A 13812-nucleotide genomic window follows, 5' to 3' on the forward strand; every position below is an offset into this window, starting at 1 on the left:
CAACAATAAAACAATGCTGAAAAAAACTGTCCCATGTGCTGATCGCTGCTTTGAAGGGTTTTTATTTTGCCACTGCAGCAAAATATTTAAAAATCTCAACTCTGAAATAACCATTAGACCTGAGAGGCTTCACAGCACCAGCTCATAAAAGCTTGCAAGCGACTACGGCAGCATGTAGCACACCTAGCTAAAACTAATGCAGTCTAATACAACAGCCTGTACATGCTCATTTAAGCCCATGCCTATTCAAATTTAAGTTGTGTCCTCATTTTCCCCCCACAGCAGGTCTGGTCAGAGTTGTACGGAGTTTGATGCCAACCAATCACTAAATGAGTCAGCAATAAGTCAGGCAAATAGTTCAAAAGTACAAATGTGGGGACAGAAAAAAAAACACTTGCAGTTGCAGAACCAGCTCTTTGACTGCTGCTGTGCTTGAAGAATCTTTACTGGTTTCGAAACTGATGAAGATGAGACCACATTTCATTTTAGTGGGTCTGCTCTACCTCTTTGGGGTCTCCATTAGTCAAGGTAATACACATCAAGTCAAGTCAAATATATGTGTATAGCCCAAAATGTGTCTTAGAGGGCTTAATTACCGGTAAAATATACAGCACGTCTATCCGTAGACATAAATCACACACGCGCTACACGGTATGTTGTTTTACATCCTGTTTGTGTCTATTTTATTACTTAACATCTAAAAATCTATCTAAACCTGTGTGCATGTACATGTTTCCGTTTCCATTTCTTTAGAATGTACTCCAGAGCTTCTGGAGAACGAGAATTTCCCGGGAACAGACATTCAATTTCTCTACTCTCCTGATGTTGAGCACTGTCAGCTGCTGTGCACCCAGCACCCCTCCTGCCGCTTCTTTACCTTCGTACGGTCCAACTCCAGTGACGAAAAGCAGTGCGTTACTAAAAATACACATTGAAATAAATGCAAAAGAGTCATTTTGTAAGAAGTAAAGTATATAACACTTTCAGAAAATAAATCTTAAATCTGTAAAATTAAAACATAAAATCCTGCCTACTGTTTTAATCAGATGTAATTTCTTAGGTCTTAAATGCAAATGTGGTGACCAAATCTCTACATTTTTTGAAAGTTTTAAGTTAAAGGGGCCAGTGTTAGTACTACTGGACCTGTGAAAACAGTTGTATAATGTCTTCTGTGGTTCTGGAGGTCCTGAAAGCTTTGCCCCCCTGCCATGTGTATTTGCCAATTGCTGGCCTCAGTACTGCTGCTTCTCTCTTCGCCAGGCACTTCCACTGCAACCTAAAGTTCACGCCCTCTGGGGAGCCCTACGTTCGGACTTCAGCGCAGGGTTTCACCTCTGGCTTTTCTCTCAAACCCTGCAACACAGATTCAAGTAGGCATGCAACTATTTCAGACAAGTTCGGTAGCTACATTGGTTGGTGGTGACACTTTCTTTAACTCTGTCTGTCTCCCAGAGCCTTGCCTGTCTCAGGTGTATTACGGAGTGGACTTCTATGGGGCAGACTACCAGACCTTGTTCACAGCCAACTATGAGGAGTGTCAGAGAGCCTGCACACATAATCCTTCCTGTCAGTTCTTTACCTTTATCAGTGGAAACTTTACATCAGCAGAATACAGGTGAAAGGGAATAATGTTACTGTTACTAAATGATGAACAGGGTGGAGTGATGGCGTACCACACCCCACCAATATTATTTCTTCCTCTGTTTGTAGATATAAGTGCCACCTTAAATTCAGCTGGACGGTGCCAAGGCCTTGCGTAAAGGCAGGGGCTGGTTTAGTGTCCGGATTCTCCCACAGTCTACAAATAACACAACAGTCTGACACAGGTACACCAATGCTCATAGCAAATGTGGTTGCATTGGTTGCGGGAGCATCTTGCAGGCTGTTTGCATGTGCATAGTTTTTCACTGTTTTTAATTGTGTATTTACAGAATGTCAGATCAAGTTAATTCCAAATGCTAAAACCCCAGGAAATGGCACAGAGAGTCTGCCTGCTGCCTCTCCTGAACACTGTCACGCCTTGTGCACTGCTCATCCACAGTGTACCTACTTCTCTTATGCCAGGTGGGGTCTGGATGTACATTTTGATTAAGGTAGTCAGTAGTAGCAGTAGCAATATTTAATGCGGTATGAAGTATTTTGACCATACTTTCTCAGATGGAAAACAATGAATTTAACTTTTTTTTCCCAACTTCTGTTCATTTAAAAAATGTACACATGACATTGAGACCAGGTTTTGTTGTCGTTACGTTTCCAGTGATGACTTTATGTGTCACCTGAAGAACAATCCAAATGAAATGGTGTTAAAAGCTAAAGAAGGAGTCACATCTGGGATGCCGACACACTCCTGTCAGCTAGACAACAGTATGTACCACTTCTCAAATATAAAACACATTACTGACAGAGAAACATTTTGACGCAGTTTCAACAGACCAGCACAGTGTTTTGGGTGTTCAGAAAGGCTAACCCTGCTTTAATGTTTTTCTTTGTGTTTTCCTTTGTGCTTTGTATATTTAGCATTTACAGTCTATTGAATAGTATTAGTATTTTTTTTTGATGGTTGGGGTAGTTGTGCCATTACCTATTTTTTACCAACTTTTTTTTGTCCTGCCTCATCTCATCCATGACTGAGCACAACAAATTGCAAACAGAACACGTATTATCACCTTAAGATGTTATGGTGAAAGTGAAACAGTGGCCTACTCCCTGAGCGGTGAAACACACTAAAACCAGAGTCAAACCTGCAAATATTTAATTTAAAACAAAACCTGTTATTTTAGATTTGGTCCTTATATAATGTAATATTACGGAAAAGGATTGGAATAATCAATAAATATGAATGTGTGTCTGTTTCTATCCTCTCAGTTTACTGTTGCTGTTGTGTTTCTGTAGTTTGGCAAGGAGCAGCAGTCTAAACCTGTTCCTCTCTGCTAACAGACTGGGCTAACACAACTCATGAAGGAGTAGATTTCAGGGGATCTGACCTTCGCAATGTGCTGACAGATGACGCTGAGGCATGCCAGAGGACGTGTACTGACGATCCCAACTGCCAGTTCTACACCTATGCCACTGAGGGTTTCTCTCAGGCTGCTAACAGGTATGCCTGTACCTCATGCATGCAGGCAAACACGCACACACAAACACAAACAGATGAAGCTGCATTATGTGACACTGCATTGCTCATACAGTACCAGAGACCTGTATCATATTCATATTAAAAGTGTAGCAGTAAATAAGCACCCAGAAATCATGTATCAGTATATTCAATTAGTGCTCCGATTGCCTTTTTGTAGCCACACTTTTCATTTGAATTAATTTGAAGATGTATTTTTACATACAATTGATCATGGCACGTAATTAAAGATGCTCTCGTTGATTTTTTCTTCTAGGCGCATATGCTATCTAAAGCGTGTCATCACCGTGCCTGCTCCTCCTAAAGTTACCAAACTGGCCAATGTTGTGTCTGGATTCTCCCTCAAGAACTGTGTGTAGAGCACGCGCACACACATACACACACACACACACACACACACACACACACACACACACACACAAACAGAGAGAGCAAATAAAATTGCACTCATATAAACCAATAAAAGATTAAACACTAATACATGGATGAGTTTCTTTTACACGTCAGTGGAGAAATTTATTTTCTCTCTCACTTCTGCCTCCTCCCTGTGTATCGAACCCTCCTCTTTTCCTCATCCAGCTTGAACCATAACTATTCCGTACACCCTCGCCCCACATACACAAACACAGGCGCACTTCCCTCCTTCTTTCTCCATCGTTCCCTTCCCTCCTTCCTCTCTTCTCCCTCCGGCCTCCCCTCCCCCGTGGGAAACCCAGTGCAGTGTGACTGTGGTTGTCCTTCCTGGAAGCTGTGGTGGTGACTCTGGCTCCTCCGCTCAGAGGCTAGAATAGTGCCAGCCAGCCTGTGTGTGTGTGTGTGTGTCTACTATGTTTGTGTGTTGTCTGCGTGTGTGTATGTGTACGCATGCACCCTCCACAAACATTCCACCACCATGCCGTCCGTCCGACCGCCGGCCGGCCTCGCACGAGAGCCACGCCGCCACCGCGGTTCAGTCCTGACGCCAGCCCAGAAGACTCACATTACACACACACACACACACACACACACACATAGGACGTGTGTGCACACAACACCACATAAACAAAACACTCAGAAAGGCACAAACACACACACACACACACACATAGGGCAGCAAGCACATGAGACTGGCTTAAGCACACACTAGCACACTCACTCAAATAAACAATATGCACTTTGCGGAACACACATTTCTGGACCGCAGACCACAGACATTGCATCCTGAAGTAGATCAAAGTGTTCTCCAGCAGTAAACACACACAAGGCTCTTCTCTGCTCTCTCATCCCCGCGGAGCCGTTTTGGTGAAGCACGGCACAATTATGCTGATCTTCCTGAGAAACAACTGGTCGCAACTGTCAGTCGTCATTGTTCGGGGGGTTTCTCGTGCGCCCTGTTCACGCTGGCCGACTCTCTGTGATTCACACTATTCCTCTTCCTGTCCTTTTAAACCTTCACAATCCTTCTCATCTCCCCCTTAACCCTGTCTCCTGCCTCCCTCCCGCCCTGTTATTGAACGTCTACGCCAAATCAGTCACCCAACCACAGCCCTTCAGATCTTTTTTCTTTGTTTTCTCCTCTCTCAGCCTCTCCATCCCTCCCTCTCGCCCTCTTCTTCTGTCTGTCCATTGTTGAGGAGACAGTGGCGCAGACAAACAGGGAGAAAAGATATCCGCTGGTGTACCACAAGATTGGAGAGAAAGAATGGCAGAGAGACAGCAGAGGAGAGAAAGATACATAGACTGATATGAGGGTAAAGTTAATTACAGGGGACTGCCAATTAGAGGGCAAAGTGATGGGTCTGTTTGCCTCGCCGCGGCATCCCAAAAACATCACCAGCTCCCACCATGTTTATCCTCTGCAGCCACAAGACCACAGCTCCCATCAGCCATCACTGGAGACAGCTTAGATACAGAGGGGGTTCCGGCTGGGGAACGTGTAAGACATGGCTAATATGGATTAAGTGGCTAACATGTAGCTTTCGACCATTCCTTTGCCATTTGCATTGACAGCAGATAATGGTTAGCTGCAAGTACGCGCTGCCATTTGTGCATACAGTCAGAAAAAACACACAGAGGAAAACATGAACAAAGGTAAAGGCACTTAGTCTTTATAGAAATTTTTGTCAAACATTCTTCAAAATTGGAAAATGCAATCAAATGTATAAATGTTTTGAGAGAAAAAAAAACAAAACATCAAACAAATATCACAGTTAAAAGATCAGTAAAAACTCAACTTCACTCTGTCGAGCTTTATATATATATATGGCTCTGTTGGACACTGTGTGTATTTGTCAAGCAAGAATCATGAATGTGAATTTATTCAAATCTTCTATTCTTTCACATTCCTTCATTCTTCCATTATTTGTGATTGTTTGTGATTATCTGACACTTCACCCACAGTCTGATATGGCTTTTAGAGTCCTTCAAAGGTTCAACACTTCTTTCTCCAAAGGTATCATATTTGCTACATGGTGCACATGGGAGTTCCACGTCCACTGTACAGAGTTCATTTGGAAAATGAAACCAGGGTAGACCCTCAGAAAGCTCCAATCTCAGTCCCCCATCCCTGGGCCGACTTGGCTGAACCGCTTAAGCCCCTACGCTGGGCTGTGGGAGACCCCAGAGGTTCAAAGGGCCTGAAAGAGACTTGCAGTGGGCCAGAAGATGATGAAGTAGAAGAGGAGGAAGGAGAGGAAGAGGAAGGTGTGAGGAGGGGAAGAGGCGAGGCCCTGGTGGCGCTGTGGGGGGACGGCAGGCTCGGTCTAGAGGGGGCTAGGGCTGGGGACGCTGCGAGGGAGGACACCCTGTGGATGGTGGCCAGGGCTGTAGGCGTAAGGAGCGGTGGTGCGCCCTGCTGGCAGCCGGCCAGGGGAGCGAGGCGAAGGGAGGCGGGCGACGGGTAGCTCCCCAGCAGGGCCAGATCCCTTCGCCCGCTGGGGAAAGGAGGCGAGGAGGAGGCCGATGAGGTGGGGGAGATCTGAGGGAAGGACGCCCATGGCCAAGGAGGAAAGGGCAGGGCGGAGGCCGGGGGCGACTGTAAGAGGAGAGGGTCTAGCTCACTTGCGCAGTGGGAAAGGTGGGAGACCAGGCGGGCTCCTACAGGGTCCGGGGACTCCCCGTCAAGGGAGCTGAGGTACCGCACCACCTCCCCAACACACTCCCTAAAGCCCAGGGTCCTGTAGTCGACTGCCAAGGCCCTCGCATCAAAGTAACCTAAGAGAGAAACAGAGAGTTTAGTCATGCACTGAATAATAGTAATGGAATGCAGTTCGTCATGATTTAGTTATTTTATATTATTTCTGGTCCAAAAAAGAGGACAACAAATAATTAAAGGGTTTTAGATGTTTTCTTGCATTATTTCAAGGGCTTTTTGTGTCTATGATCCACAGAAAATGGATGACAAGCAGAAAAAGCTGCAAAGTGATTTCTTTTGGCAAACAACAAACAAAGTCTCACCTTTGCCTCCCATGGCATGCAGAAGTTTGAGGTGGTCCACAGTCATCTGCAGGATCTCTGCTTTCTCCAACTTAGATGAACCCTGTAGGGAAAATGAACAACATTTTACTCAGTTGCATCAGATGGCATGAAGCTGGTTTATTACTTCTGTTTCAATTGATTCATGAGCAGTTACCTGTTTCTCAAAAGCACTGGGCACCAGCCTCCTGAGCTCTGACAGGCTGTGGTTGATCCGGTCTCTGCGCCTCTTCTCTATGATCTACACAGCAAGAGCAGCAGAGGGACAGTCAGGGCCAACCAAAACAACCGGACTAAAAAGATTAAGATCCAAGGCTGTAATCCACTCACCCCTCTTCTCTTCTTTCGAGCCAGAATCTGCGAGGCGCTGCCAGGAGACATGGACCCGGTGACTGGGCTGTACCATGGAGACAGAGAGAGAGAAAGAGAGAGATGAGGGGGGTGAGGTGGGGGGGAGGGGGTCGGGGGGCAGGGGGCGGATGGCACTGGCACAGAGGGAAACATGGTAACTTTGATTCTCCTGCATATTGTTATTATTATCCTCCTTAATATAACACAGAGGCAGGATGGCACATCAGCTCCCTTCAATCTAATTAGTTTTTTGGGCATAGGCATAGGAGCGCTGGGAGAGGAGGGAAGACAAGATTGTTTTTAGTTTAATTCGTTTCTGGACATTAGTCTCAGTGAAATGACATGCTGTTCTCCTTTCCATCTGAGCGAAAGCACTTTTAGAAAGATGATTATATAGCCTCGGGGCGACGCTTTCGCTCGCGTGGGGCTCCAACGTGCAGCATGGGATCTGAGCTCCTCCGAGTACAGTCACTCAATGTGGATCGTGTTTGTTTGTGAACTCTCATCTTACAGGCCTGAAAGAGCCTGACAGCTTGGAGATGTCTTCAAACTGTCCCACCAGAGACTTATTGAGTTTCTATTAGATTTTAACATGAAGGCTGCCAATTTAGCTGTGTGTTTTTGTTTAGGTTTATGTTTGATGGGGCTGACTTGAAAAGGCGGCACTGTCTTCTGTTTGCATGTCACATGGCAATTTGATTTATCCAAACCGTCTTCAGTGCTATTGGCTTGCTCAGGGCTTGTGATGTAACCAGTATTGGTGTGAATGTGTTTTTGTATACTCTAGATGCACTATTGCAAATACTCTCTGATGAACATTTCACTCTTAAATATTCATTAATTCTCTTTAATCCACATTTCTGTAATTCCAGACAAGGAATTTGACTAATTCACCTAAAAAGCAAATTGGGATAATGACTTGAAAAGAATGTGTGTGCAGTGTTAGGAGTCATTTTACTGCTTATCAAGTTATAAATAATAGACTGCAGGTAAGCAGCTTGGCATTGTAGGTCGCATTTGCCTTCAAAGGTTCAAAGGATTTTTTTTCTTTCAAATAAAAAGCATTTTAGTTTTTAGTTTGCATTTTCCACCTTATGTCTTCTATAACTATGCACATGAATAATGACGTGTGTGTGTATAATGAATAAAAACAAACTATGATTAATTATTATCATGAGGTTTCCTGGATATAAGATTATAACTTTCACACAACAGAGCAAAAAAAGCCTTTCGAAATATCCGTATTTTTGATCGTGAATTAAATCTCTCAAATGAATCAAAACGTCATATTTTAAAGGTAAATAAAATAATTTAATTGCATTCACTCATACACAGCGTGCCTCAAATGTTCCCACAAACTATTATAAAATGCTCAGTATACGAGTCGTCCCTCTTTGTTGCTTTGATATTAATTTGACTGCTCACTTTTTCTGTTTAATGCGACATCGAAGAGTTCCTGAACTGGAACTGGAGAGGCTGCATCACAAAAATGTGCAATAATAAATCAACCCAAAATAATTGATGAATACATTGTGAATCTTGACTCACATGATGTATTTGATCTGAAGATATTTTCTATATTAAATACATTTATTCTCAAATGCTGCTTATGACAACCCATCACCACACTCCAAACGTGACAGGCCATCATCATCATCATCATTTTTAACCTATACTTATTGTAATGCATGTCATAAACCTCTACATTTACTCACATGGGCGAGTAAAAGGAGCAAACATGACACCGTTTCACGGAGAGGGGAAATGCAATGGATATATATCTCAGTGAATACGGGAGGTTTGCTGCCAGAGGCCTGGAGTTAAACTTCACACTGACAGCAACAACATCTTTTTTCATTATTGCTTCATAAACCACACCAGCTTCTCAGACTTCAAAACTGACACTTTTCCTGGCGTCTTTCAACTTGTCTGCAGCTTTGTGTATGGAAGTATCTATCAACATGCTTGTAAAGCCAACAGTACACTGCCAAATATGTGTGTAGCTACTAATTGCAGCTGTATGTCGTGTCATTTTCCTTTAAAGTGTGATTGCAGGGCATGTGTTACAACCTCAGGTGTGGCTGGCGGATGCTCACCAATAGCCGTCTTCTTGTCCCACGTCAATGAACTCGTCTGTGTCCGAGTCTGGGGAGCTGTAGTCGTGAGGTCTCTTCATGTCTCTGCCCCTTCCTCACCGGCTGGATTGATGGATGGACGGATAGATGATGGACTGCTGGATTTCTGTGATCCTGTCGGCCGCTCTCTCTCTATCTCTGCTGCGTGGAGGCAACACACTGAAGACCGACTCCCCTCTGGACTAAGCGCTCACCCTGTGTGCCCCTCACTCTCTGCTTCTCTTGAGCTGTTACTTATAAAAGCCTTGTTGTCCTTAGTTACTTCTTGTCACTTGTGTTTGGGTTTTTTTTGTTGTTGTTTCTTCATGTGTCTTCTGTCCTTTCCTCTGTGAGTCAGCAGTGCCACTTGATCGACCCCCAAGGGCCCATGGCAACTAAGAAAATTCACAAGCTGCTTTAGTCTTTTACTCTATCACTGGCATCCAATCATAGTCTCTCGCTCTCTCTCTCTGTTATTCCTCTCTTGGCTCCCTCTCTCTGTCACAGCCACCCAATGACAAAATAGGACTTTGGCAGTTGGGGCAGGGTTGCCAGTTTTGGCTCCCCCGCCTCTTCTCCCTGTCCCTCCTCCCTCCCTTTAATCTGGCCTTCCCCAGCTTGTCACCCTCCTTCCCTCCCTCCCTACCCCCCGGCCCCATCTTTCCACCCCTTTGCTCAGTCATCCTCAGTCAATTAGCCTCCAATCTCATCCTGTTCTCCTTCCTTCCTTCTTTCTGTCCTCCGTTCTTTCTCTTTCTGCTCCTTTAATTATACTGCTTTGTAGAACAATGGCAACGGGAGGGAGAGAGGTGAGGAGTGTGGGAATGATGGACCGTGAAAACACTCCATCGTCTAACAGGGGAGTGTGTGACAGTGCATAAAGCTTGACTCTCACACAATCGCACAGGTGACTTGGAGAATGGAGTTAGTGAACTGCTTTTTGTGAGTGAGTGTGAGAGGCAAACAGCAGAGAGAGAAAACAGTACTGCAGTAATAAAAAGATAGCCCATGACCCTTTAGGCAGCTGTCAGTGATCAGCAAACAACCACAATATGAAGACAAATCTGAAAAGCATGCATATTTTTTTCCCCTTCATCCGTAAGCAATACTTCATATTGCTTTAATACTGCTTACTAAGGTGTAAATCATTTACACCAGTAATTCCCAATCAGTGAAACCTCAGGCCGACCCTTTCATCAACACCACTCGCCAGGCTACAAATCTGTTTCATTATACAAAAGGGGTTATTGTTACAATATTTTTTTTTTTCATACAATTGAATTGTCAGTGTATAGGTTTCGTTGCTCAACTTTACATACATAGGCTGTTTCCACCACTTGGAGTAGCAGAAGCTAGATGTTTAATCCACTACTTTAACTAGCTATTTCAAAAGCTGATTCATTACTTTTCACCAAATGTAACTATTTCAGCTGTTTATGCATTCCTCTTAGCTAACTATTTCTTATCCATTACAATTAACTTAACTCTGGTTGTGAATCACAGAATTATACATATATACACAGATTTACAGATTGCTGATTATTGGTTTTTGAAAATGTGACTATTGACACAGATTTGGGAGTGTTTTTTTCTGTAATCATGACATAAAGAAATCCTGCAAATTGAGAAAGCGAGATCGGAGCTCAGGTGCACACTTTTAAACCCTACTTCCAAACTTTTGATCTGTCTTGAGTGTGTCAGTGTGTGCAGAGATGAGGGCAGGTACTGAGGGGTCAAGAGAGGACTCAGCCCAGTGAGTGTCTGAACATCTGGGCTCTTCACTGGACAAGATAGCACTCTCTGCACGCACACACACACACACACACACGGCCCCTTGCAACACTTAGCGCTCGGTTCCGCCGCCACCGTGGGAAGATTGCTGGTACAGATTGCCATGGAAACACAAAGCCCAGGCGCCCGTTGTTAGGAGCGATGCCTGACTGACCCAGCAGTGTGTGCATATGTGTGTGTGAAAGACGGAGAGAGGCCAAGTGGCATGCCCCCTTCCACACAATGCCCAGCTGAGTGTGTCTCTTCCTGCCTGGCAGACTGGAAGGGTGTGTTAGTTTAAACGACAATGCATGAGCACAAGATCTTTGTGCATGTTTTTTGAACGAGTGTCTTTTTTAGTTAGTCAGTTGTAGGTTGTAAAGAGCTCTTTGTAAATAAAATCAGGTGTATTTTGATTTATTTCTCTTACTCCAGATGTTTCTCTTTCTTTGTCTCTTTTAAGACGATGTGCTTTGTTTTTCTGTTTATTTCACTTGCATTAGATGTAACTGAGCCTTGCCCGTCTGCATTTTATCATATCATACATGTAAAGTAATAAACTAACTTAAAACATGTGCGTGTGCGTGTGTTTGTAATGCCCAAGTGTCAGTAATCAGTGTGACCATCACCAGGGGGATTATGGTGTGGTGAGTATGAGTCAGGACTAACAGAAAAGAGAACCCCCCCCCCCCCCCCCCCCCTCCAAACAACCCCCCGTCTACATATCCTTTCATTACCAATCATTCCTTAATTCAGATCTGGATCTAATTTCAGCATCAGAAAACAGGGAAGAAAGAGTCTGAAAGAAAAGAGACATCTATGAAGTCAGGCTTCAGTCTCTTCTCTGTTGTTATTTTTATCACCCACCCGCCCTTGTCTTCAAAGAATAACTTTCTTCTCTGTATCACCAGTCTTTCTTGTTCAAAAAAAAAGAAATTGAAATCACTCTGGCTTCTCTCATCGTTTTTGGCCGGCCACACCTCCCAGTTGTTCCAGGATGGGGCAAGATGCATGGAAAACATGCACAAAGTGGAAAGTAATTAAGAAGATGAATGAATAAATAAATAAGTTAATTATGAAAATGGTTTCATGGTGGGGGTGTGTGAAGGGAGGGCGATGGGGAGAAACATAAGAGAGAGAGCTGGCACTGGATGGTGGGATGGAATTCTGGGAGATTTCTGGCGATCTTGGTCGGCCACTTCAAGTCCTCTCCCTCCCATCCCTCCAAACCACAACAAGGCGACGTCCCTTATTGAAATTAACAAGCTCATACTTTTACAATTTGCGCACACACGCACACATGCGCAACTCGAATATGAACGTGTGAACGCTCAGGGACATACACACATATGGGCAATGAGCTGATTCATACAAGAACACACACACACGCAACTCCTTCACACGAATGTGGACAGTGCATACCCACAATTTATAAGGCACAAACACTCAGCTGCAATTATTGTTCCTGATGCATGACTATTGCTATTGTTTGAAAGTCTGTGAGATGGAACCAGCTCAGCAGGATATTTTGTTTGTGACTTTTTCTCTGCATTCATGTCAAACTGAATAACTGATCAGATATGTCTCACTAGATGGTTGACTTTGATTATTTGTACTCTGTTTTTCAGTAACAGAAAGCCAACTTTCAGCCTCTTTCCCCCCCTAAAATGTAGATACTCCAGTGTAAAAAGACACCCAAAGACAAAAATACTACAATACTTTTAGTAAACCATTAAACATCAAAAAAGATACAAAGAGTCAATCCTTTCAGTGTATTTTATTTCTCACAAAAGTGCACAACTACAAACAGTAGTGGTGCTTATATCATATATACAAATACCAGTCATTTTAAGCGTCTGGAATCTTCATCAGTGAATACACTGAGGATGTGTTATTTATATTAACATAACTTTATTATTATATATCATGCAGAAACAAGCTGGGAAAAGCAGTTGAAAGTGCTCATTTATGTATCTAAACCTAACCTCTAAACACATTTTGGGAAAGCAACAGTTTCTAAATTTGTAACATTTTCAGTGGTTTTCAGGCATATATAGACTTTCAGTGAAAAAGCTGGAATACATCATAATATTCATAAACTCAGTTTAGTGCATGTTTGACAGTCTAATGTATCTCCAACATGTCACGTTTTCATAAAATAAGAAAAACAGCCTAGTTTGAAGCTCATTGACAATCAATTTTCTGCAATAATTTATGTTAATTTATGATTGATTTTTGCCACATATGGGAGATAATTTTCTCAAAACAGAAAATAGAAGATAATCTTTCAGTTAATCAGAAAACTTTAATATTTAGAAACATGGTTTTCACTGTACAGCGACGATGTGCAACTAATACAAAAACATAGAAACAATGTTGCGTTGAAATCACGAGCATGTTTGTGATAATACAAGAGGAAATACAAAGATGGCAACTTTTTATGACACAAGGGAGCAAAGCCAAGATGGTGAGCCACTTTTGTTATTCTTTAATGATTCTTGCTTGTCTCTAATTTAAATATTCATTCAAATGCTTTTTATCATAGTTTGTTTTGTTTGTTTGTTTTTTTGTAACTGTGAAGCTGTGGTTTTAAAAAGGTTTTATTTACTTTTATTTTAATTTATATCCTTGAAAAATACCTTAGTAAGAATGGCATTGGTGTAAATAAATCGTTTGACATACCCAGAAATAACTCCTCAGATGTAATCAAGTAGTCAAAATCTAATGTTTGTTCACTGTCTAGAACCCCTGCAGAGAATATATGAAAGGCCAGTTGTGGTCAAAGGAGCCCTGCATGGTGCCCTGCTGTATGCAAGTGCTATTGACATACACCCAAAAAATCTGTTTATTTCTTATTGGTATGAGGCCTTTGTAGTAGTCAGCCTGGGGCTGGGCGCTCAGTCGCTGGGGTCAAGATTGGATTGGCATGGGAACTGGCACCGGAGTAGCTTGGCACTGTCCAGGCGGGACCCATGAGGGAATTATCTGCCC

General features: G+C 43.1%; 2 protein-coding genes across 2 annotated transcripts; one reads left to right on the plus strand and one right to left on the minus strand.

The window, feature by feature from the left end:
* The first annotated feature begins 467 nt into the window (after window positions 1-467).
* LOC139299226 (coagulation factor XI-like) lies at window positions 468-3492 on the plus strand. Its single transcript, XM_070922129.1, has 9 exons — window positions 468-528; window positions 754-910; window positions 1261-1370; window positions 1453-1615; window positions 1711-1826; window positions 1932-2064; window positions 2258-2364; window positions 2938-3097; window positions 3390-3492. Exons 1-9 carry the CDS (start codon window positions 468-470, stop codon window positions 3490-3492), a joined length of 1110 nt encoding a protein of 369 aa, XP_070778230.1.
* Window positions 3493-5648: 2156 nt separating this feature from the next.
* On the minus strand, window positions 5649-9113 carry heyl (hes related family bHLH transcription factor with YRPW motif like). The gene is made up of 5 exons (XM_070922306.1): window positions 9034-9113; window positions 6917-6983; window positions 6744-6827; window positions 6569-6650; window positions 5649-6325 (listed from the first exon to the last, which is right to left on the minus strand). The coding sequence occupies exons 1-5, from the start codon at window positions 9111-9113 to the stop codon at window positions 5649-5651; spliced, it is 990 nt and encodes a 329-aa protein (XP_070778407.1).
* Window positions 9114-13812: the final 4699 nt, after the last annotated feature.

The sequence above is a fragment of the Enoplosus armatus genome, chromosome 16 (genome assembly GCF_043641665.1).
Source record: "Enoplosus armatus isolate fEnoArm2 chromosome 16, fEnoArm2.hap1, whole genome shotgun sequence".
Taxonomy (NCBI): domain Eukaryota; kingdom Metazoa; phylum Chordata; class Actinopteri; order Centrarchiformes; family Enoplosidae; genus Enoplosus; species Enoplosus armatus.